This window comes from Coregonus lavaretus (assembly GCF_964263955.1).
Source record: "Coregonus lavaretus genome assembly, chromosome: 6".
NCBI classification, from domain to species: domain Eukaryota; kingdom Metazoa; phylum Chordata; class Actinopteri; order Salmoniformes; family Salmonidae; genus Coregonus; species Coregonus lavaretus.
In genome coordinates, this window is record NC_139993.1 from 25,660,401 (window position 1) to 25,684,999 (window position 24,599).

At 41.5% G+C, this 24,599-nt stretch overlaps 1 protein-coding gene across 1 annotated transcript; it reads right to left on the reverse strand.

Moving 5' to 3' along the window:
* Nucleotides 1–200: 200 nt before the first annotated feature.
* Nucleotides 201–23,499, reverse strand: LOC311131405 (E3 ubiquitin-protein ligase UHRF1-like). Its single transcript, XM_084164369.1, has 17 exons — nucleotides 23,424–23,499; nucleotides 14,725–14,887; nucleotides 14,358–14,624; nucleotides 13,944–14,104; nucleotides 13,081–13,296; nucleotides 12,699–12,814; nucleotides 9,276–9,462; nucleotides 7,820–7,943; nucleotides 7,157–7,264; nucleotides 6,861–6,965; nucleotides 6,444–6,550; nucleotides 5,798–5,960; nucleotides 4,368–4,505; nucleotides 2,790–2,916; nucleotides 2,425–2,579; nucleotides 554–652; nucleotides 201–444 (listed from the first exon to the last, which is right to left on the reverse strand). The coding sequence occupies exons 2-17, from the start codon at nucleotides 14,875–14,877 to the stop codon at nucleotides 298–300; spliced, it is 2,373 nt and encodes a 790-aa protein (XP_084020495.1). The 5' UTR covers nucleotides 14,878–14,887; nucleotides 23,424–23,499; the 3' UTR covers nucleotides 201–297.
* Nucleotides 23,500–24,599: the final 1,100 nt, after the last annotated feature.

Consider the following 24,599-nt stretch of genomic DNA (forward strand, 5'->3'; position numbering starts at 1 on the left):
TGTAGACATCTTAAAAAACTGCATGTGCTTGAAGGAATTCAACTTGATTTTGGCAAGTCAAGTTATAATGCATTGTTAACAGAAGAACGTTACAGATACATTTGATCAAGGCAGTTTCATAGCTACAGTTCGTTACAAATAGGACCGGAGAAGTTGAGGTGGCATTTCAGCCACCAAACAGACTGCGTTTTACATTTGCTAAATATATTAAGAAAAGTTACTTTTTTTGCCTGTACTGCTTAACTGCCCTCATAGTTCATGTACTCCCCATGCTGGTCAAGCAGCTGGAACAAGTTATCACCGTCCACTGCTGTATCCTGGGAAGAACTGGTTGAGAATGGCTTGGAGGGGTTTGTTGACAGTCATTGGGTTGTTTTTGCCCAGATCGTGCCTGCATGCTGGGCAAGAGTACACCTCTGCCTTGAAAGACCGCTGAAGGCATTCCTAAAATAAATGAAAAATGCACCTTTCAATACCTTGCTCAATTTTTCTTGCGCTCAATGGATGGAAAGGCAAAATCTCAGTGCAAGGCTAGCAAAGAAGATCAACTTACCCTGCAGACATTGTGTTGGCACTCGGTGGTGATAGGTTGAAATACCACTTCTTGGCAGCATATACACAAGAAAACCTCCTCAACTTTGTTCAGGAATTTCTGGAAAAGCAAAAGTAACTGTTAAGTACCTAGTACCCAAACCATGGTAAGTGAGGAGATTGATATGGACATTCAAAAAAAAGGTTCTAAGTCTTAATGCATGCCATTTCCTGGTTGCTATAATTCTAATAGTTTGCCTAATTTCAGTTTGTGACAAAACAAGCAAGTATAGTGTAGAGCAGGGGTCTCGAACAGGTAGATCCACCTTTGAGTAGCTCGCCAAGCGTTTCTGAAAGTACATGTATTTTTCTCCCCCATTTGTTCCATCACAAACTGTCATATACATAAAGCTCCCGGCTACTTTCCAAACCCACATTGACATTATCCCACCCCTGGTTAGCCACTATTGGCTTAAAAAAAGCTACCCGTAACAGTATCTGCAAATACATTTCCAGTGATATTGCCACTGTATGTCTGTTTGGTGTGCGCGTTTATCACTCCTTATGTAGCCAGTTAGCAATGATAATGATAACAGTCTTGTGGGTAGACTTTCCCCAAAAACCTTTCAAATTAAATGTTAACTGCAAAGTAGGCTTACCTGAGAACTATTTTATGATTATTTGTATCAACTGGGTGGCCATTGTTTTACAAACTCTGCCATGACGTGATGCAGCAGTAGGCCCAACAGAAACGTCGCTAGACCAACACATTCCTCTTTCTAAATGCGCAATTAAATGGGGAATTACTCAAATCCAAATTTGTTAGTTTTTCCAGACCTCAAATGGTCTTCTAATGCGATTTAAGCATTGACATGGACTCAGAACATACATTTACATTGTTTCTCTATGAATAATTGTAATAACAATAATCCCAAACCAGGAAAAATAAAATCAAGAGATTTATGGGGCCAGTCAGGCCAAATATAGTTTATTAACCATTATTTTACCAGGTATATTAACAGAAAACAAATCTCTTGTACACCAAGGATCTGGGGATGAGTTACAGGTGAGAAGAGAAGAATGTGCCTATTTAAAAGCTATAAAAATACATTGTAGCTTGTGACATGTAATAAATAAAAAAAAGTAGCTCTCATGATAGAAAGGTTTGGAGACCCCTGGTGTAGAGAATCATTGTACACCATCTAAACTGCTGTGAAATATATTTTCCATTACCAAAGTTATCGTATTTTCAGCTGGTGTACAAAACAGAAAGTAAAAGACGCAAAAAGGAAACTTAAGAATGGGAAGCATAGAAATAGCGCACATAGAACAGATCTACCGCTTATTAGACTCGCTTTCAATGAGAATGACAGATCCATAACACATTTCCATGCGAATTTGGTCACGTCACCCAAAACGTTACGTATTGGACATTTTACAGGATGATCCATGTCTATACACCACCTAAGCTTATATATATTTTTTATATCGGTGTAGTGATGAAGACAATTGAAAAAAAACAGCATTTCAACAACACCAATGCTTGCTGCATTCTAAGGTTCAGATTAGGGTTGTAAGGATACCAGTATCACAATACTAGGAAGAAAAGGAAACTAAGAAGACTTAATTTCTTGAGGAAAACAGTCCTAATGATGGAAAAAAAACAGCCTTTTTGTCACCCGGTCACGTGTTTATTTTGCAAGCTATAGCACACAATCTTTCACATAAAGTAGATTAAAAAAAAAAAAAAACATAGCGTTTAGATTGCTTTGTTAAGGAAAATCTGGTATAGTAGTATCGCGATAACCCTAGTTCAGATGGTCACTTCAAGACCCATTGGCTTTGCATCAGCATCAATTCCAATAGTGTGAAATCTGGAAAGGCTTCTCTTACCGGGCCAAGGGCCAGAGACTCCATGGCTTCGTCCCACACCTTCCTGTTGGGCTCGTCATCCTTGATCCAGGCCTTCTGTTCTTTGGTCAGTTTGTAAGCCTCCACCTTCATCTTCTTGGGAGTGCGCTTGGCTGGCGACGACTTCTCTTCAGCTTCTGCAACAAAAGACCACATGTCTTCTGACACTCTGGTGAAATTAAGAACACATTTAATCTTAATCCAGGGTCAATACAACCATAATTGATTAGAAAGGTGAGAACAGCCTGTTAAATTAGCAATTTGCAGCTGTATTCTCAGTTGGAAATCTGAAAGCTACCAGTGTCGTGTGGTTAAAGCTATTCTAGAGCTACTTTGAAGTCACTCACCATTAGACTGAGACTTTCTTTTCCGCTTCCCTTTGGTGGGTGTTTCAGTTACCTCCTCGTTCTCTTTCTCCTTGTTCTCCTTCTCCTTCCCCTTGGCAGCCTGGGCCTCCAGATAGCCTTCAGGATACTGAAACCAAAGATATTCCTCAAAACAAAACGCATAAACTGCACTATCACCTGAGCTAGTTAATAAAAAGGCACAATATGTAGAAATTGCTCTGTCATTACCTGGTTGCGAAAATTCTCTCATGTTCACCTAATTTCAGTTAGTCACAAAACAAGCAATGCATGTACCATGAGTCTCTAGTCTAAACCAATCTAAACCGCTGTGTAGTAGTGATGAAACAAATATTTAAATTCTAGAGTTACATAGTTATTATTTTGACGATATTATATTGATTTGACTCCAATTCGTTAGAAATAAAAAGCTAGGTAGCATTAGCTAGCGCTAGTCAGCTGTACCTGCGCCAAAACTCCTGTATTTTTCATCATATACCTTGTTCTCCATCTTTTTAAATAGTTAGCTGTTCGATTAAACACAAGAATGGACAAAACGAGTGACCTAAGAGACTGAGCGTGGTTTGATCGTCTGTGCCAGGCGCGCCGGATCCAGCGTCTCAGAAATGGCCACCCTCCTGGGCTTTTCATGCACGACAGTGTCTAGGGTTTACCAAAGAATGGTGCGACAAACAAAAAACATCCGGTCAGCGGCAGTCCTGTGGGCAAAAACAGCTCGTTGATGAGAGAGGTCGAAGGAGAAGGGCAAAAGTCGTGCAAGTTAACAGGTGGGCCACAAACAGACAAATAACGGCGCAGTACAACAGTGGTGTTCAAAACGGCATCTTGGAACGCACAACTTGATCCTTCTCACGGATGGGCTATTGCAGCAGACGACCACAACGGGTTCCACTCCTATCAGCTAAAAACAAGAAGCGGCGGCTCCAGTGTGCACGCGATCACCAACACTGGACAATTGAGGAGCGGAAAAATGTTGCCTGGAACATGACTGCGAGTTCAGTTTACTTGAGTGGCCTGAGCAGTCCCCAGACCTAAACCCAATAGAGCATATTTGGGATGAGATGTTCACAGCATGCATGTACTGCCGTCCAATCTGCAGCAACTGTGATGCCATAGCATCAGCATGGACCAACATCCCTGTGGAACATTTCAGACACCTTCTAGAATGCCCTGAAGAATTCAGGCTGCTCTGGAGGCAAAAGGGGGGTCCGACCCAGTACTAAGATGGGTGAACCTAATAATAAATATGTTTTGAACATCAAATCACAATATCGAATCGCAATACATATCGGCATCTAAGTATTGTGATGTCTCTTTTCAAAAACCCAATATATCGTATTTTCAGCTGGTGTACAAAACCGAAAGACAAAAAACGCAAAACTTAACAGCGCACAAAAACAGATCCTCCACATAGACTTGCTTTAAAAAAATAAATAAACATTAAGACTTGCTATCATTGAGAATGACAGATCTATAACTCACATTTCTATGTGAATTTGGTCAGGTCGACAAAAAAACCTTCATACTGGACATTTTACAGGATGATCCATGTCACTTTACCTGCATGGTGAGTCCCAGTTTCTTGATGCGTTCCTTGCCGTCCCGGGTCCATGGCGCTGGCTCGTCGTCATTTCGCTTGAGAAGATACCTCCAGACGAGGAAGCCGGACTTGCCCTTCTCTGGCCAGTATTTCACCACCTGGAAAAGAGGCGGGCATTTTGAATAGTCCGCATGGAACGGAGACCCCATTTACACTTGGTATTAATGTGTGACTAATGCAGAGATAAGACATAATGGAAACAGGCTTGTAAATTGCTAATAGGGTTACATTACAGAGGACCATATGGAACCTAGGCTTGGGCGGTATCCCGATTTTCATAGTCCTTTTCTCATCCCGGGATTTACGGTATTACCGGCATAGCACACAAGGGGGCTAAAAAATGCAAGAAGAGCCCATTGGGATCTTTACCAGAATGCTAACAAAATATGCTAACTAATTGTGAAATCACAGACGCTGTTAGCTAAATGCGTGGACATTTACAACTAAAGTGAATGAGAGAAATTGTGCAAATTAATACAAATTGTGATGCATGCGGTTCTGAAGACAGCAAAAAAAATAAAAACACTAGTTGGTGATAGATTAATTTGTATTTTAAGAATAATGACTAAAGGATTTCACCCCAAATACAGTATAAATGTGTGAACGGTATAAGAGTTATAATGTAGTGTCAACCCACTAACAGAGGGGGAGGAGTTAGAAACTGTTGAGAAAGCATTCCAGGGTGAAGGGGACTAAGAAACGGTTTAAAGGTGGGCGGAGCAAAGTGCCTTTGTGTGTCAAGGGGTATAAAAGCTGTATGTATGTTTTTTGGCGCCAGAGCTCTCCATGATTAAAAATACAGATCATTCTTGCTGGTTGCGGACCTTTGTTTAATTCATGATTAAACCAGAGAATTTACACCCTCTGGGAATTATTCAGAGCATTACGTTTGATTAATTAGAGATAGAAATTCTCGTGACAGTTGGAAGCACAGGGAAGAAATCCAGAGCTCTTTGACTTCTGGCAGAAAGCCATAAGATATGATTGAAAACATTTAGTAGTGAATTGCATTCAAGTGCAACTTCACCTCATGTGCGCCGCACAACAGACTCGCCGATGGATATAGAATGCTATGGACTCACCAGCTCCCGCCGTGCTATTTACAAACACGTGACTGGCTCAACTGTTCTGGGGAACTACGGTAAGCTTCATAATGTGACAGGTGAAATTAAGAACGCAATCTGCATTATCTCAAAAACGTATTGCACAAGTTGACTGCAGGTATTAACTTAAAAAGTAGCTACAAATATTCAAATTTATTGAAAAACTTCAAATAAATAGTTGACGGTATTGAAAAACCATCCTGTGTTTTTTTCCAAATACCCCAGTATAACGCCCAAGCCTAATGGAACCTAATTTCACATGAAACATAAAAAACAAGAATTCCCACCTTGTAGATTCCGTCGTATCTGTTGCCGTCTTCCGGGCTGAACTTGCTGTGTTTGCGGCCCTTGGAGCTGCGCACCACCCTGACCGGCTTGCCTGCCTTCCAGTCTTTTGCAGTGGCCCCGTCCTTCTCGTTCACCGATGCGTTGCAGTTCAGAGCCAGAGCCCTGGGTCACAGGCAAATTAAGATTGGTTAATTCAAATGAGAATCAAATTGTGGACTGCAGTGAATAATCAAATAAATACACTCACAGTTTAAACATAAGTTCATATGTCCTATTTGAATAATTTAGAGTTCTAGCGATTCAATAAAAGGGGAATTGCTAGAACAAGTCACGATTGTTAAAAACAGTCACAAACCAGTGCTCAAAAGAGGCATAGACATGCAAAGCCAATAAGCCCGGCCTTCTGCATATCACCAATTTCCCCCTCATACAAAACCACTGCATCACACATGTAGAGAGTTAATAGTGGCATGGGAAAGAGTTGTGCTGGTCCGCTGAATACATGTAGGAGAGAAGACAGCTCCCCCAATGCAGAGGTAACAGACCACACTTCACTGTAGCACAGATATGGAGACCAGGGAGAGCTACACAAGCATCCGTGGGTGTTCTCTGTGCAAAAAGATCTGATTCGTTTTGCTCACTAACCTGTTCATATTGGTGAGCTTCTGATCACACGACTGTTCGGCTGTCCTCTTGTTGCCAGACAGATCGCGCCCTCCAGAGCCGGTGTAGGTGAACTCGTTGCCGTCATCCTGGGACCAATTGAAAACCAGCATTAGTACAGTGACCATTCATGCTTAGTGTTCCAACCCTGCAGCTATTTTGTTGGGATGGGGGCTTGTAATAGATGTACATGACGTGCACCACAGGCGGCCGGTGGAACCTTAATTGGAGAGGACGGGCTCATAGTAATGGCTTGAATGGAATAAATTGAATGGTATCAAAAAAACGTGTTTAATACCATTCCATGTGTTTAATAACATTCCATTCACGCCCTTATTATGAGCCGTCCTCCCCTCGGCAGCCTCCTGCGATATGCAATATGGAAGATAGTCTAAATACCTGGTCGTCTTCATAGCCCCCAGCCAGCACTAGGGAGTAAGCTCCATCGTTGCTTCTCCCGTGGATCCCAGCAACATGTGGCCTGTGGCAACCAGACTCACTCACCTGCCAAAACAAAAATAGAGGAGCGAAAATGTCAGCGGACAACCTACCAGGACCTAGTCATTGAAAAATAATGTAAAAAGTATATTTCAACATGGTCAAATTATGTTAGAATTTCTTTGAGTACATTATCCAAAAAAGGACTGCAGTTATCGCTTTCCTCTTCAGCCTATTGCAAAAAGAAGACAAATCACCTGGACCCTGAACTTCCAAATACTTCCGACGGGGACGCCAGGGACAGGGCCGTAGTGGTTGGAAGGGACGATGGTGCACTGCTTGCTTCGGCCAACACAAGCCATGCCCTGATAGGAGAAGATGTAGTGTAAAAACACAAGAATGTACTCAACTAACAACAAATCGATGTACGGTTTAGAAGCGTGACAGTGGCCATGTCTTAAATCTAGCTTGCCTACTTACTTAAACTGTATACTAATTGTACAACATTATTTAGAACATACTGTTTAGTAAAAAAAGGGAGTACACAACAAATATCAGCATTCTAAGCTCATCCTACTGAGAATGAGTCATTAATGTGGAATTGCGTTTATTCCCTCCATTCGTGCAATTTGGCATAGCGCGTCCCCTTAGCTGTTGTCAGACACATGGGTCTCAAGAGGATTCTCTTCCTGAAGAGAGTGCAACGAATTCGACTAGATGAAAAGCCTAAATGTGCACGACAACCTGGCATTTAAAGCATAATACATTTTAGAAAATGTCACATATTATAAAAAACGTTATTTTTTGCATTCCCAAAATGCCTACTATTTAGAGCGCAAGTACAGTTATTCGGACACGGCCACTGTACTTTTTCCACTAAGAGGTACACCCTCCCCTGCCCCATTTCTCAATGCGCTTACCTTTCCCCAGTCCCTCTGGCTGGTTGAGCTGGCGGACGCCATCTTGGATTTCTTCTTGCTGTCCTTGAGTTTTTCTCCTGCTAGCACCACCTCACTGGCATCGTTGCGGCACTCGGGACAATACCTAGCGGGATTTAAATAAATACAGATCAGAACAAGCAGGCAACAACAGAACAGCCAAAATGTGTGATGCAATACAAAACCACTGCATCACACATGTAGAGAGTTAACAGTGGCATGGGAAAGAGTTGTGCTGGTCCGCTGAATACATGTAGGAGAGAAGGCAGCTCCCCCAATGCAGAGGTAACAGACCACACTTCACTGTAGCACAGATATGGAGACCAGGGAGAGCTACACAAGCATCCGTGGGTGTTCTCTGTGCAAAGAGATCTGACAGAAATGTTCAAGTCATTTGTACAGTACACCATGAACTTGTGCTCACGATAGAAAGCCACTCAACTGAATGCTCAACTCAAAATGGCCAAATCAAAACAGCTTGAAGAAACCATCACATGCTCACCTCAAACTCCAATTAAAAACAGTTTAAGTGCCATCTGACACATTGGTATGACTAAGACCATCACATAAGCAGCTCTAGAAGCGGACAATGGCCAGACGGACAGAATACCAGCCCAGACAGCAGTACTGTAGTATAGACCAATGTGTGTGTTTACAAACAGACGTCAAGTACGAGTGATGCGCGCGCATCCCTGTACCAAAACGCTCTGTAGCAGGATCGCATAAGCGATCCTGCTACAGGGGACCTTGACAAACTTAAAGATTCCACTCAAAAACTCTTTAGGTATTAGTTTCATTAGTCCACGGTTGATAGTTCCAAAATGTTTTGCATGTCAGCAATCAAGTTTAAGATACAGAACTTTCATAATACAAAGTGTCACAGTATGATGCATTTTGAATGTTATATTGTTTTTGTGAATCTCTCAGCGATGTTCTATCGATTCCTAGGGTCTTTTCATGTTTTCATTTGAGCCATTGCCGTTCAAGTAGGCAGAAATACAGCCGGTATGATGAGTTTTGCATCATAAGATGCAAAACGCGTCACACTAGCTATGACAATTTGCATTTTGAAAGTTCTACATCTTGAAAACTTGATTGCTGACATGCAAACATTTTGGGACTGTATCAACAGTGGACGAATGAAACAAATACCAAAAGTTGAGTGGATTGTTCCTTTAACAGTGAGTGAGCGATGACCATGAAAACACCTAAGACTGATGGCTATAGCGAGGTTCAACAAGTATTCTTCTGGCTTTATCTAGCTCCATTTGTGATATTTAACCTTGCTAGATAATCAAATTATCTGATGACTTTGCGACATAGACGATAACCATCTGATTACATGTTACTTGCACAAGCTGCTTTTGAAGTTGCATGTGATTGTATCCACTGCTATGCAACTTTTCAAAACGTGGCAGGGAAATGGGTCTATACTAACCAGTCGTCGTCATCGGGGAGGCTGGTCAGTGGGGGGTTGAGGCAGTAGATGTGGAAGGCCATGTCACACTCGTCACACAGCAGCTGCTTGTCCGGGTCCTGCTTCACGCCGCACACATGGCAGTTGCACCAGCGGCAGTTCTTCTTGGGGTCGTCTTTGCAGTGTTTGCACTCGGGTCCGTTTGACCCTGGAGAGAGCAGGAGCAAAGAGAACGTCAGCCCTTTTACTTAAAAACGTTATGGGTACTGTAACCCCTCCTGTAAGAGCTGCACCAGTGTATTGGATGTATCTACATAAGCATACAAAATATGGTAAGTACTTTGCAAACCACTAAGAGGTTGGTGTGCAGCCATAGCAACTAACATTCATCTTATGCATCATGAACCTAGTTTACATTAATCCCAGAGTTTCTATGGTAACAATAGTGTCTTGTCGTTTTCTAACATATGACACTAGTGCATATGGCGGAGGTGCGAGTGAACGCGCAAATGGAGGGCCGAGGGGAAGGGAAAGGGGATGATTTGGGATTCAGCCATTGCTTATTTTCAGGAGATCAATGATCATAGCAAGCAGACAGATCTCTTGCATTTCTTCACTCAAATTTACACTTAGACCAGGGGTGTCAAACGTACGGCCCGCGGGCCGGATCAGGCCCGCAAACGGGTTTAATCCGGCCCGCGAGATGATTTTTAAAAAAATTAATAAAAAAATTAAAGTATAAAAATGCGCTGCAATTTTTCAATAAAATAAACTGCTGTTCCAATTGCGTCCACTGGATGGCGCAATAGCAATTGTGTTAAGCAAGCAAACTGTTTATACCGGGGCAGAGCAAGTAGGTCAAGCACGTGCAGCCAATGAGCTACTTTGTTTTGCCCGCGATATTTATTACGGCTTCTACTTTTAACATTATGTGCTTTGGCACCCTCATTGCCCCAATATGTCTCTGTCAAAAAAGAGAAAAGTGGACGCAGAGTGCAGAGTGTTCCAAGAAAAATGGTCATCCTATTTAATCACGGAATTGAATGGGAAAGCTGTATGTTTGGTGTGTTCAGAGCATGTTGCAGTGCTGAAAGAATATAACCTTCGTCGCCACTATGTGAGTCTTCATGCCGACAAATATGACAACTTTCAAGGACAGCGGAGATGAGAGAAGGTGAATGAACTGTTGGCGGGTCTGAAGAAACAGCAGTCTGTGTTTCTCACAGCCGAGACATCAGTGACGCTGCAGTGAAAGCTAGCTACCTCATTGCTAATGAAATCGCAGTGGCTTCAAAACCATTTAGTGAGGGTGAATTTGTAAAAACATGCATGATGAAGGCAGCGGAGATTGTGTGCCCTGAAAAGCGGCAGGCTTTTGCAAATATCAGCCTGACAAGATACACAGTTGCAGACAGGATTTCCGATCTTTCAGTGGATTTGGACAGCCAGTTGAAGCAAAAAGTAAAGTCATTTATTGTGTTTTCGGTTGCAATTGATGAAAGCACGGACATTACAGATGTTGCACAACTGGCCATTTTTTCATCCGCGGAGTTGATGACACATTGACCGTCACAGAGGAGTTCGTGGAGTTGGTGCCGATGTCAGATACAACGACAGCAGCTGATATTTTTACCGCACTCGTCGGCGCGCTGGACAGGGTCGGAGTGGACTGGTCCCGCGCTGTCAGCCTGGCTACAGATGGTGCGCCCTCAATGATCGGGAAAAAAGCAGGCGTTGTGACAAAGTTCAGAGAGAAAGTGCAATCTGCAAATGGAGGACGTGATTTTTTGACTTTTCACTGTATTTTGCACCAGGAGGCTTTGTGTTGCAAGTCATTAAAGATGGATAACGTCATGAAGGTGGTCATCCAAACTGTTAATTTCATCCGATCCAGAAGCCTGAATCACCGTCAGTTTGACAGCCTTCTCAGAGAGAAAGACCACATCTATGGCCTGCCATACCACACTGAGGTAAGATGGTTAAGCCGAGGTGCTGTGCTGAGGCGTTTCTTTGATTTACGAGAAGAAATTGAACAGTTCATGGAAGAAAAGGGCAAACCATTGTTAGAATTTCATTCCGCAGAATGGATGCCGGACCTTGCATTTATGGTGGATGTTATAGAGCACCTGAATAACTTGAACAAACAGCTGCAAGGGCGCAACAAAGTTGTCACGCAGTATTATGACAGCATACGTTCTTTCAAGTTGAAGCTGTCATTGTGGGAGACGCAACTTGCCGGTGGTGATGCAGCTCACTTCCCCTGTCTGAAAAATGTGTGCGCGACCCAACATGTGGCAGACATGAAGCGGTTCAAAGATAAAATAACGGGACTGTTACGGGAGTTTGAGCAACGCTTTCAGATTTATGTTTATATGTTTTTATGTTGATGTGCTATTGTTTTTAATTGATTTTATTTTATTTGTATATTTAACCTATTCTTGACTCTGTGGTTCTTGCACTTGTTTGGGGAACAGGATTTCATTATTTTTATCTACATTTCTGCCTGAGAAATGACACCCTGATATAGTTCTGTGATCTGTGATATACTTCTGTGAATCACTGAGGCATTGTGTGTTTGTGTGTTCTTTGTCCTCAGAACTTTCAAATAACTTGAGGTGTTTTATGATTAATAGTGATGTTGTGCTTTTGGACACTGTCCTCAGGCTCCAGCTTTATGTTTATATGTTTTTATGTTGATGTGCTATTGTTTTTAATTGATTTTATTTTATTTGTATATTTAACCTATTCTTGACTCTGTGGTTCTTGCACTTGTTTGGGGAACAGGATTTCATTATTTTTATCTACATTTCTGCCTGAGAAATGACACCCTGATATAGTTCTGTGATCTGTGAAACAGTTCTGTTAATCACTGAGGCATTGTGTGTTTGTGTGTTCTTTTTCTTTAGAATTTTCAAATAAACTTGACGTGTTTTATGATTAATAGTGATGTTGTGCTTGTACTATTTTGGACACACTGTCCTCAGGCTCCAGCTTTATGTTGATCGTATTAAAACAAAGAAAACAATCTGAAGTTGTTGTTTTTAAGTTATATATACACACACACACCATGATTTTTCCGGACCGGCCCACTTGGGAATAGATTTTCCTCCATGTGGCCCCTGAGCTAAAATGAGTTTGACACCCCTGACTTAGACAGTGAACAATTTAATGCATCTCAATAGGAAATACTTATTTTTTACACATTGTAGAAACCTAATATTCCACAAATTACTTTGTATATCTCAATGACAGGTATTTGTAGCAACATTTTAGCTTTTATAATAAACATGTCTTTACAGGATTACATTTGTCTCTAGGGCTTCAAAAGTAGCTTGAATTCTTATAGGCCCAATATAGGCTGTATCTCAATACATTTAAGTCTCCTAACTTTAAATTGCTACCAATTACATTTTATTTAAAGCCCTGCAAACAGCTCCAACTTACTTTTCAATGGGCTATCAGATCCCGCTCCAGATCCATCCAAGGCGCCAGGCTCCTCGATTTTGTAGATCTCAGTCAAGAACATGATGCGACAGTCGTTCAGGGAGTCACCGGCAACCCTGAAATAAACATGAGCTCTTAGTATACCCTTCATGGTCCTAATATGCAAAACAATTATATAAATGGCAAAACTTTGACATTAACATAATACTAAAGTACAACCCATACTGTGTAGATCAATAATGTATAACAAGTCATCAATGCATTTCAACAAATCAATAGAACACACCATTCAATCAGATGAGTCACTCCTTTAATGCCATAACCATCATGGTATGAACATTTAAGGGGGGGGGGGCTTACAGCTGAGACTAACATATATTACCCAAGCAGTATTTTGGCATGGATCTCGTGCACAGTGCGCGTCTCCCTCTTCTTCTGGATCTGGGCGTCATACCAGTAGCCGCGCTCCTTGGGTTCGTCTGGGTTGAAGTTTACCATGACCACCATGCCCGCCTCCAGCTGGTGCCATTGGTAGACTGTGCGAGCGCGTGGGCGCACATCCTTGGACTGCAGCGGCACCACGCCGTTCTCTGGGTAGCTAGAGAGACCACACAGACAGAGGCAGTGTCAGTATTCAGCCCAGATACACAGCAGGTGCTTCCTACATAATGGGGCTTTTGTAAGATGATTGACATATCGGAGAACAGAAGCGGGTCAAATAAGTGTTTAAATTCTGAGAGCCTTGACTGCTGGAAACACATCGAGTAATACGAGTCATCGTTCAATTCAATGTTCCTCCGGTTCTTACACTTGCAAGCAATACAATGTGGAAGGGCAAGTTGCAAATTATCAAGCACAAATATGTATTTATTTGCCAATTGCAGTGTTATGGAATTGTACATTATTTTTTCCATATACTATTATCAGGAAAGACATGGATGGAGTGGTACTGCATTCAAAAAAAGCAATACATAAAAAGTCAGAGTAGGAGACGGAAATGGAACAAATAGTGTTCTGCCGCGGATACGGAAACCAAGTGGTACCCTGTGGTATTGACACCCTGGCGCCAAAAACCAATGCCCCCATTGGTCCAGCTCATCGATAGACAGCAATACCTTCCACACGGACATTCAATTGTTTTTCTATACATGTTCATTGAGGGTGACGGTCAAAACACTGTCACCAATGAGGCATAATGTCTCCAATCAGATCTTTGAAATATGGAATGCATGAGGAAGTTCTCACTCTTCATATTTGACATGGTAGTGAATAACTTCCTCTTCGCCGGGTTTAGAATCAGAGCCCTCTTCCTCTCCAGGTGTCTTTGTGGTCTTTGTAATGTTCACAATCTGGGCCTCAAACCAGGCGCCCATGTTCAAGTCTCTGGCGTCAACAAACTCATTAATCTGAAAAATAAATTTAAAAAATGATACTGTAAAGTGAACCATACAATGCTACTGTCACGGATTTAAAATAATCTGTATTGCAACTTAAAATTAAGCCTGCTTCTATTGTATTCAACGCCAATTCAAGAATGCGCCACAATATTGAAGCAGATTTACCATTTTAGATTTATCCAGTTAAAAGCATCCTTTCACCCCATCAAATGATACCAGTACAGCAAATATTCATCCATTTAGAGACGTTCCCCACGTTTACCTTGTAAAAGCCAAATCCCGGGTCGACCAGGTCTGGTGTGTCGGCTTGGGCCGAGGTGCCAGCTGCCTGCACCTCTGTCTCCCAGTGGGTCGAGCTCTTGTCCGACTCGCTCTGAGCCGAGCCACAGCCAGAGTCAGAGTCAGACAGCTCGGCTTCTTTGTCCTTGCTCTTGAGGACAGCAGCAGGGGGCGCAGCCTGTCTAACAAGCAGCTGCACTATATCGTTCAGCCCCACGTTGTAATCAAAGATGGTGTGGATGTCCTCCATCTGGGATCAGAAACAGAACATATATATTCAGACATGATTAGTAAGGTCCTCAGCAACCCTGTTGTAACTGAATTGCAACAGAAGAATCCATCTGCCCCACCTGCTTGCCCCGGTAAAAGAGCCTCTGCCTTTCTGGCTCAACCTTGAAGAGCTCAGAGATCTTGAGGCGCAGCTCATCCACCTTGGTGAGTTTGGACAGTGAGTCAATCCGATGGGTCTCCTTGCCATCCATGGTGCGCACTTGAATCCACATTGCAGCTGCCCTGTGCAAAAGGGAGCCAAACTGTGGGTTAACAGCAGCATGGCACCTGATACAGTCGAGTTGAAAGAGCAGTGTGGTTCAATGTTTCTCCACTTCTTTCCTTTGAGTACTGTATTACTGTGCCAACTATTGATTAATACCATTGATCAAGTGGATAAATAATCAATGTCAGTAAAGAAAGACTTCAAGTCATTTCAATTCCCATTCACAAAGACAAGGCAAAACATTCAAGCCATGCTGATTTTAATATAGCGCGGGAAACTGGGTTACTAAGCCAATCCTAACCCTTTTAAAATGCAGCTACTGCAACCCCATCCAGGCGCGAAGGCAGCGCTTGTATCAAACAATGTGGCTTCACTTCCTGACAATGTGTTAAGCGCACTGTTTCAACACATTTTAACATGGTAAGAGACCATTTATGCTTGATCCAAAAATGTGGTCGGAGGCTTCGTATGGAGGGTGTGACGCAATTGTGGAGCCTCCGGAGACATGCAGAGGCCAAACTCAAGCTCCGTACCGCATCTCTGTGCACCTCTCAAATTTTGTAACAATGCAGAGGGCTCCGTATAGCGCCGCATTGACATGATTGGTTGACGGTAGGTGGGGGCGGGAGGTCGTGTATAAACACAAACTCACTTCCTTGACAGCTTTGCGCTGCTGCGTGAAATGCAAGAAGTATGAATGCCCTGACTTCTGCAGAGGCTGTATCACCGTAAATGCTGCATGGCCAATGCAGACTTCGGATTGACCATGCAGCGCCTTTAAGGGATGTCAAAGGTTCAGGCTGATGCAGTCACTATGTAAGCTCTTGTCTAGAGTGCCTGGTTAAATTGTGTTTAGGAGCATTTAACTCTCTCAATGGTTAAAGTATTGAGAAATAGAAGTCATTGTTGTAAAAATCTGTGAGTGTGCTTCATTTACTATCATCCTAAATAGTAATGTAATAATTGATATTATGAATGTTATATATAAATATAGTATAATAATTGGTGGACAGAACGTGTTACTATATTACACAGACTAACGTTTTCACCACAAGAGTTACAGGAAATACACATCCTTTTTAACTCAGATTGGTGATGTTGGTATTAAAGTTTGTAAGATCGTGATGACCAAAACCTATTGCTTAAAAACAGATCAATATCTTTGATTTAGTACCAGCTTGTTATACACAGTCTGTAGTGGGATTTCAGACCCCTGTGGCTAGAAGAAACAAAAAAAATTGGCCACTCCTCACATGTTTAGTCATCTTTCAAATGAAGGCAAACCCCTTTTAAACAGTACCTACACCCCACATTCTTGCCCCATTTTACATTACATGTTAGTCATTTAGCAGATGCTCTTATCCAGAGCGACTTACAGTTAGTGAGTGCATACATTTTCGTACTGGCCCCCCGTGGGAAACGAACCCACAACCCTGGCATGGCAAGCGCCATGCTCTACCAACTGAGCTACAGGGGACTATTGGAGTTCAACGTGATATCAATGAGTGATTAAGAAAATAGTGTTGCGTTGACCTTTCCGTGTTGTCTACCCACTTGAAACAAAATGCAACAATCCAAAATGTAGCTGGCTGTCTTCAACCAGTGATATACATATTATTCCCAGATGCCGTGTGATTTCAGTAGTGTAGTCCCCCCCCCCCAATCGATAAGAGATTTATTGGCACTTGTCAAAACAGGGTTTTTGGTGCGTTTGCAGTTCATAAGGTGTAACCATTACATGTACTGTATGTGTAGACAGTACATTTTGTTTCAATATATTTTCTTTCTACATATTGGTTATTGATTTGGACACGTTAAACTGTTTGACATTGGGCTATTTATCAAAATGTCTTGTCAACGGGAAGCAGCGACAGCATCATTTAACTTAGGTTTAAGGAATATACTTTGAACATGAAAATGTCCAAATGGTACTGTAATTAAATCTTTTTTTTTTTTTTATATATATATATATATATATATATATAACATGCTGAATGAGTACAAAAACGTGCTGTGACAGATTATGATATCAAAATAAGTTTACCCTGCTAAACATAACTATCGACTCAAAACTTGAATATAAGCTAGGTTCGGCGTACACTACACGATTTTGGCCCCGATTTAGATTACCAGGACAAGTTGAAATCGGAAAACAAAATCCCCATGTTTCCTACTCGGGGCACAGCAATCACAGACGCTTGTTTAATGTTAGCGGGTCAGAGACGCAATCTGAGGGCTACCGATCCAGTCTTTGAGCCGTCCCGATATTTTCAAACGTTTGATTTTAATCGGCACAAAATCTTCAACGCTCGTAGTGGGAGGTGTGCAAAGAAAAGTTTTGAGAATGTGAAATGCTCACCAACTTGTAGTCCTAAAAATACAGATATTAGTTACCTCTGGTTCGTTCAGCTATTCCTATGGGGTAAATGGGAGTTTTGGAATAAATTCAGAAAATAAGTTCTGGGGTTAACACATGCTTAGTTTTATAGGTTTTGTTCTGAGATATCAGTCAGTTAACATGACCTTTATGAAGCCTTTGTGCTTGTTTTGATTACATAAATGCGTCATAAATTCACAAAATGTGACACTAGCTGATGAGGATTCTCATTGTACAAAACCTATAAGATCTAAGCCGGTGTTTACCACAGACCTTATTTTCAGCATTTAACAAAAACATTAATTTCCCCATAAAATTTGACCAACGAGCCATGGCGAAGTTTGTGCCTACAAAAAGTCACCATTACTATTGCTGATGAGAGCTCGCCAGAGAAGAAGCCAGTGAAATTACGTTGTTTCGCATCACCCAGAATGTGTAGACTTGAGCAGGAGCGATGACTAACTCAGGGCCTTAAATAAAAGTTTTGGTACACCAGCCACTGTGGCAGGTAGATGAAAAAATATACACTACCGTTTAAAAGTTTGGGGTCACTTAGAAATGTCCTTGTTTTTCATGAAAACATACATGAAATTAGTTTGAATAGGAAATATAGCAAATGTAGTCATTGACAAGGTTAGAAAGTGATTTTTAATAGAAATAGTGTCCTTCAAAGAATGCTCCATTTGCAGCAATTACAGCCTTGCAGACCTTTGACATTCTAGTTGTCAATTTGTTGAGGTAATCTGAAGAAATGTCACCCCATGCTTCCTGAAGCAACTCCCACAAATTGGATTGGCAATTCTTATGTACCATACGGTCAAGCTGCTCCCACAACAGCTCAATAAGGTTGAGATCCGGTGACTGTGCTGGCCACTCCATTATAGACCGAATACCAGCTGACTGCTTCTTCCCTAAATAGTTATTGCATAGTTTGGAGCTGTGCATTGGGTCATTGTCCTGTTGTAGGAGGAAATTGGCTCCAATCAAGCACCGTCCACAGGGTATGGCATGGCGTTGCAAAATGGAGTGATAGCCTTCCTTCTTCAAGATCCCTTTAACCCTGTACAAATCTCCCACTTTACCACCACCAAAGCAACCCCAGACCATCACAATGCCTCCACCATGCTTGACAGATGGCATCAAGCACTCCTCCAGCATCTTTTCATTTGGTCTGCATCTCACAAATGTTCTTTGTGATCTGAACACCTCAAACTCTGATTTGTCTGTCCATAACACTTTTTTCCAATATTCCTCTGTCCAGTGTCTGTTCTTTTGCCCATCTTAATCTTTTATTGGCCAGTCTGAGATATGGCTTTTTCTTTGCAACTCTGCCTAGAAGGTCATCATCCCAGAGTCGCCTCTTCACTGTTGAGACTGGTGTTTTGCGGGTACTATTTAATGAAGCTGCCAGTTGAGGACCTGTGAGGCATCTGTTTCTCAAACTAGACACTAATGTATTTGTCCTCTTGCTCAGTTGTGCACCGGGGCCTCCCACTCCTCTTTCTATTCTGGTTAGAACCAGTTTGTGCTGTTCTGTGAAGGGAGTAGTACACAGCGTTGTACGAGATCTTCAGTTTCTTGGCAATTTCTTGCATGGAATAGCCTTCATTTCTCAGAACAAGAATAGACTGACGAATTTCAGAAGAAAGTCGTTTCTGGCCATTTTGAGCCTGTAATCGAACCCACAATTGCTGATGCTCCAGATACTTAACTAGTCTCAAGAAGGCTGGATTTATTGCTTCTTTAAATCAGCACAACCGTTTTCAGCTGTGCTAACATAATTGCTAAAGGGTTTTCTAATGATCAATTAGCCTTTTTAAAATGATAAACTTGGATTAGCAAACACAACGTGCCATTGGAACACAGGACTGATGGTTGCTGATAATGGGCCTCTGTCCGCCTATGTAGATACACCATTCAAAATTAGCCGCTTCCAGCTACAATAGCCATTTACAACATTAACAATGTCTACACTTACTTTCTGATCAATTATGTTATTTTAAAAATAGACCCCAAAAAAAGAAGCTTTTTTTTCAAAAACAAGGACATTTCTAAGTGACCCCAAACTTTTGAATGGTAGTGTATATATATAAAATACATTCTACCAGCCACGCAGATCTTTTACCAGCCCAATTTTTTTTGCCATAGTTACATAAAAAAAAAACACTAAAACAGATGACCAAGCTTTGTAAATGTTTCTAAAACAAGAAATGTATTAATAAGGAATGTGGTATATTGCTACATTTGATTCATTTTTTTGTGACCCAAGTCTTTTAACCAAAATATCAGAGACAATATTAAGTTGCCCTTTTAAGGGCAGGGGGTTACTGCGGTAACGGGCCACTCGAGTCTGAGATTTGGGATCAGAGTAGGGCGTCTCTTCGCTATCAGTTGAAGCAACAGACTAACGTTGAAAAACAAACTAGCTTGTGAACAAAACAAGGTAAATAGCCAAGAAACATAAGGATAAAGTTCCACTTTGTAAACTTGAGTAAATTAGACCAACTTTTATGCCTCCAAAAATGAATCAGCACTTCACTCAGTGCGCACAGCTCCCCTGCCAGGCAGCGTTACTGCGCCAGTTGGGTTATAGTATTTGTATTTCTTTGTGCCATTAGCAGCTATGAAACAAAAACAGCAGAAATACTTTGAAAACAGCTACTGCAGCATTTTTCAAACACTAACTCGCACATGCTCATACTTGACTTTTTATTAGCAAATGTAATACTTGCACTTCACCACCCGCCAACGTGGCTGGTGAAATATACATTCTTACACGCCGATACCTAAATCTACCTGCATTTGGCGGGAGTTAATTTTATGCCCTGCTACTACTAGTAGGCTATGCGCTTGTACATGCCTTTAACTAAAGCGTCAAATTGTTACAACTCTGAAGTTCACAAGCAATGTTATTCAATTCAAAATGTTGGTTAGATAGTTCAACTCCGTATGGCAAGCGTGAATGTCTGACTGAAAACGTTTGAGGCTGCTTTGAGCCACAGCTCGTTCTCGTACTCCTTGAAAAACGTCAGCGTAGAGCCCTGAACTATAATAATTAGCCATATCACTCAGCAATTTGTGGCAGGGCAGGCACTTTGTTGATTCTTGATGTTCAGTTGTAGAACTGTTTCGACTATTTTAACATACATTGGTTAAAAGACGCAGGTCACGGGGCCTCCCGAGTGGCGCAGACATCAATACAGCCCAAGGTTCGATCCCAGGCTGTGTCAAAGCCGGCCGTGACCGGGAGACCCATGAGGCGGCGCACAATTGGCCCAGCGTAATCCAGTTTAGGGGAGGGTTTGGCCGGCCGGGATGTCCTTGTCCCATCACGCTCTAGCGACTCCTTGTGGCGGGCAGGGCGCCTGTAAGCTGACATCAGTCACCAGTTGGACGGTGTTTCCTCCAACACATTGCGGCTGGCTTCCGGGTTAAGTGAGCAGTGCGACTTGGCAGGGTCGTGTTTCGGAAGACGCATGGCTCTCGACCATTGGCTCTCCCGAGTCCGTAGGGCAGTTGCAGCGATGGGACAAGACTAACTACCAATTGGATATCACGGAATTGGGGAGAAATAGGGGTAAAATAAAAAAACATCAAAATAAATATTATAACAAAATGTATATTTTTTTTGTCGCAGGCCACAAGAATGAAATTAAGCTATACACCACATTACTTCTTACTAGAAATACATTTCTTGTTTTACAAACATTAGAAAGGAGGCTCATCCGTTAGTGTGAGTTTTGGTTCAACATGTTTTTTTATTTTGATCTACCTTCCAGTGGCTGGTGGACCAAAAAGTTAATTTCCCACCCTGGATACACATTGTAGTGGCTGTACTTATGTTAGCAAGCTACTTGACCAGTATACTTTGACTTGTTAGCTAGCTACAAGTTAATAATAAAACACTATTGGGGAAACAATTTACAAGTAGCTAGCTAGTTATTGTAGCTAGTTATTTCAATATCTCAACCAGGGGATTGAATGCATGCTTCAAGAAAGCGTGCCATTTGCTTTCTCGGCTGGTTAGGGAAAACCTAGTCCGTTGCACAACTGAATGCATTCAACCGAAATGTGTCTTCCGCATTTAACCCAAACCCTCTGAATCAGAGGTGTGGGGGGCTGCCTTAATTGACATCCATGTCAGCGTCCAGGGTGCAGTTGTTGTTGTTCAGATCTGCCTTACTCAAGGGCAGATTTTTACACCTTGCCTGCTCAGGGATTCAAACCAGCTCTTAACCGCTATGCTACCTGCCTATTGGCGTAGCTAGCTATACAAGTGAACATTAAAATCAGCAAGTAATATCTCCATAGCTATTGTAAACAAACTATTTTGCAATAGCTACCTAGCCATCTTAGGAAGTTATAACTAAATTAGCTAATCATTCTACCTAACAGCTAATGGGTAGCCATTGCAATTCAGAAGCTAACTAGCTAGAAGCTGCTAGCATCCACACATCAAGTCTGATTAAATCAGGCTCTAATACACAATTAATTGGTATATACAGCCTGAAACGAATGCCTGTAAAATTGTGTTCCTTACAAGCCAGAACGTCGAATAAAATTACTCTACCAGTTGTCTGTGCAGTTTGATCTTTAGCTGCTCAAAATATCTACAGGAAAGTATTATTACCCGACTTTTTAAGAGGGCCAGTAGGTATATGGTTCAGGTTGGCACTGAGGTAAAATTAATTTTGTATTGGATATTCGGTTCCTTCTCATCAATAGCTACTGAACCAAGCATGACAATGAAAATGGTATATTCTGAATCGGGGATGGAAAACAATGCAACATCTGTGTGAATTTTAGATTTTTGTATAGATTAATAAATAAAAAAAGGTGTTGATCGTTCTCAATCATCCCGATTCAGAATATACAATATTCATGGCATGCTTGGTTAAATTGCTTTTGACAAGAAAAAAAACCAAATATCCAATATAAAACTAGCCACTAAACTCCACGGTGAAGTAAGATTGATGAACTCAACTGAGTGGAGCACAGACCAGGCTTTGTGGAATTCAGCGCAAATGAGCATGTGCCAATTGAATCGCAACAGGGAAACAGATGCAGGGCTCTATGCTGACATTTTTTTTTACAAGAAGCACGTGTGCTCCTAAGCTGAAAATGTAGTAGAAAAAAGAAATGTAGGAGCAGAAACATTATTTTTTTGAGGTATTAATAATATAAAATTGCCAGCAATTACAAAATCGTTTTTCCCCCCTGGAGCACTGGTGCTCCCAAATAAACATTCCAGGTAGTACAGGAAAATATTTAGGTGCATTTGCGACCAAAATGGTAGCACTGTAGAGCCCTTAGTGGTTGTATTGGACTAACGTTTATTGAAAAAGGTATGGATTTCAGCAAACAAACAAAGGCACTCAACTACAGTGGACAAACATAGGTACAAGATAAGCATTTCATTATTAACATTTGTTTAAGTTTTGATCTTAGGAAAATCGATGTAGATGGAGCTGAATTCCACAAAGCCTGTCCGACCCTAGTGCAGCTGTAAGGAAGCGGATCCGAACTGCTGGCTACCTCGGTGCCAAACCATATAACGATACTGTACCTACAGGCTATCTAAAAAGTTGCGTAAAGAATACTTTTTTCCTGTGGATATTTTGTCTCAGATTTCGATCGAGCAGTTGAAGCAAGGACAAACCGCACAGACAACCGGTAATGTTAGAACTGAGTTGAAATGTGATTTTATTCAACATTCTGGCTTGTAGGAAACATTTACGATTTCAGGCATTAGTTTCAGGCTGTAACTAGCTATACACGTACCAATTAATTGTGTATTACAGCCTGATTAAATCACACTACTTTAGTCGATGTGTGGTAATCGACATTGACAGCACACCACGTTACATTAGCCTAGCTACAGCAGCTACATAACGCTACAACATAGCTAAGATTAGTAGCTAATAAATTGGAGTTGAAGTTGCTCGCTAGGTAACCAAATGAAATACTGTTAAATTGATCACACTGACACGTACCTAGTGAGTAATGTTAAGCATGTAAACTTTGTCGAGGGAAATTAACGTTAGCTGGAATATTTCGAATTCACCCTCCCAAATGTTAGCAAAGTTAACGTTAGCTAGCTTATTCACTGTGCCAAGTTTCAGCTAGCCAGCAACTTTTAAAATACCAAACTTGCCGAAGTAGAAACATTATATTACCTGTTTTTTCTTCCAAATGCAAATAATTAAATGACGTTTAGTAATCCGTACACAACTCCTCTGTATAGACTGCTTTTAGGCGACTGAATCAATAAGAATCTTCAACGGTGTGTTTCCCCGCCTGCCAAAAAATCTTAGTTTCACTATTGGCTATTACCACTTCTGAGTTTCTCTCTGAGGGGCTATAATGCCTGTCAATCAAAACTGTGACCGGAGTTTAGCCTCAGCGCGCGAAACTAGGGTCTCTTGTCTTCCGAGAATTTGGCGCGAGATTACATAAATTGGAGTACAATCAAAGACAGAAACGGAACTGTGTTCTACAAAGTTCTATCACCACGTTATGCCTGCGAGAACACAGATAGGAGTCGGACACCACACGATAGATAGATCTGACAAAACATTTGCTATTTGATTTCTTACAACTAAAAAATGCATAAACTCCTTTCTCAGCATAGCAAACTGTAAAATGCATAAACGCCTTTCTCAGCATAGCAAACTGTGTTTAGTTAGGGATGGCAACAGCCATGTGCTGCTGGAGCGTGATGTTCTGCATCCAGTGTTCGTGTTTTGTTGTTCAGTTTGGCGGGAGAATATAATGCCAAGCGTGAACAAAGTAGTCCGTTGTTGTTCACACAGTTCACATAAGACGTTATGAGATAACAAAGCCTAATCAAATTTGACATTTTACCTATCCCATAATAGTTTTTACCTACAATGTTTCTGAATGAGAGTGTTTGTCTAGACTAACATTTGATGTTGATTGGGATGAGTGTTTGTTGTAGGCTAGTACTAGGATAAAAATGTGGCAAGGATCTACTACCAGGACAAAGATTCAGATTCAGATCTTTTTTTAAACTGTTTTAGTCTTGATTTTTATGCCTCTCGTCCATTTTAGCACCAAAACCATTCGCCATGTTTTAAAGGACAGCATCCTGCTCTACATTGTTCTAACTAACCACTACATTACATAATCGGCTCTTTCTAACCACTTGTATCCTGTCTCCCAAATCCTAGCATGCTGACCAAACCGCCGGCATTGCGTGCACTAGCATTGCAAAAATAAATTTACACATACAGTGCCTTCAGAAAGTATTCACACCGCTTGAATTTAAAATGGATTCAATTGTGATTTTTTCCCCCCACTGGCATACACACAATACCCCATAACGTCGAAGT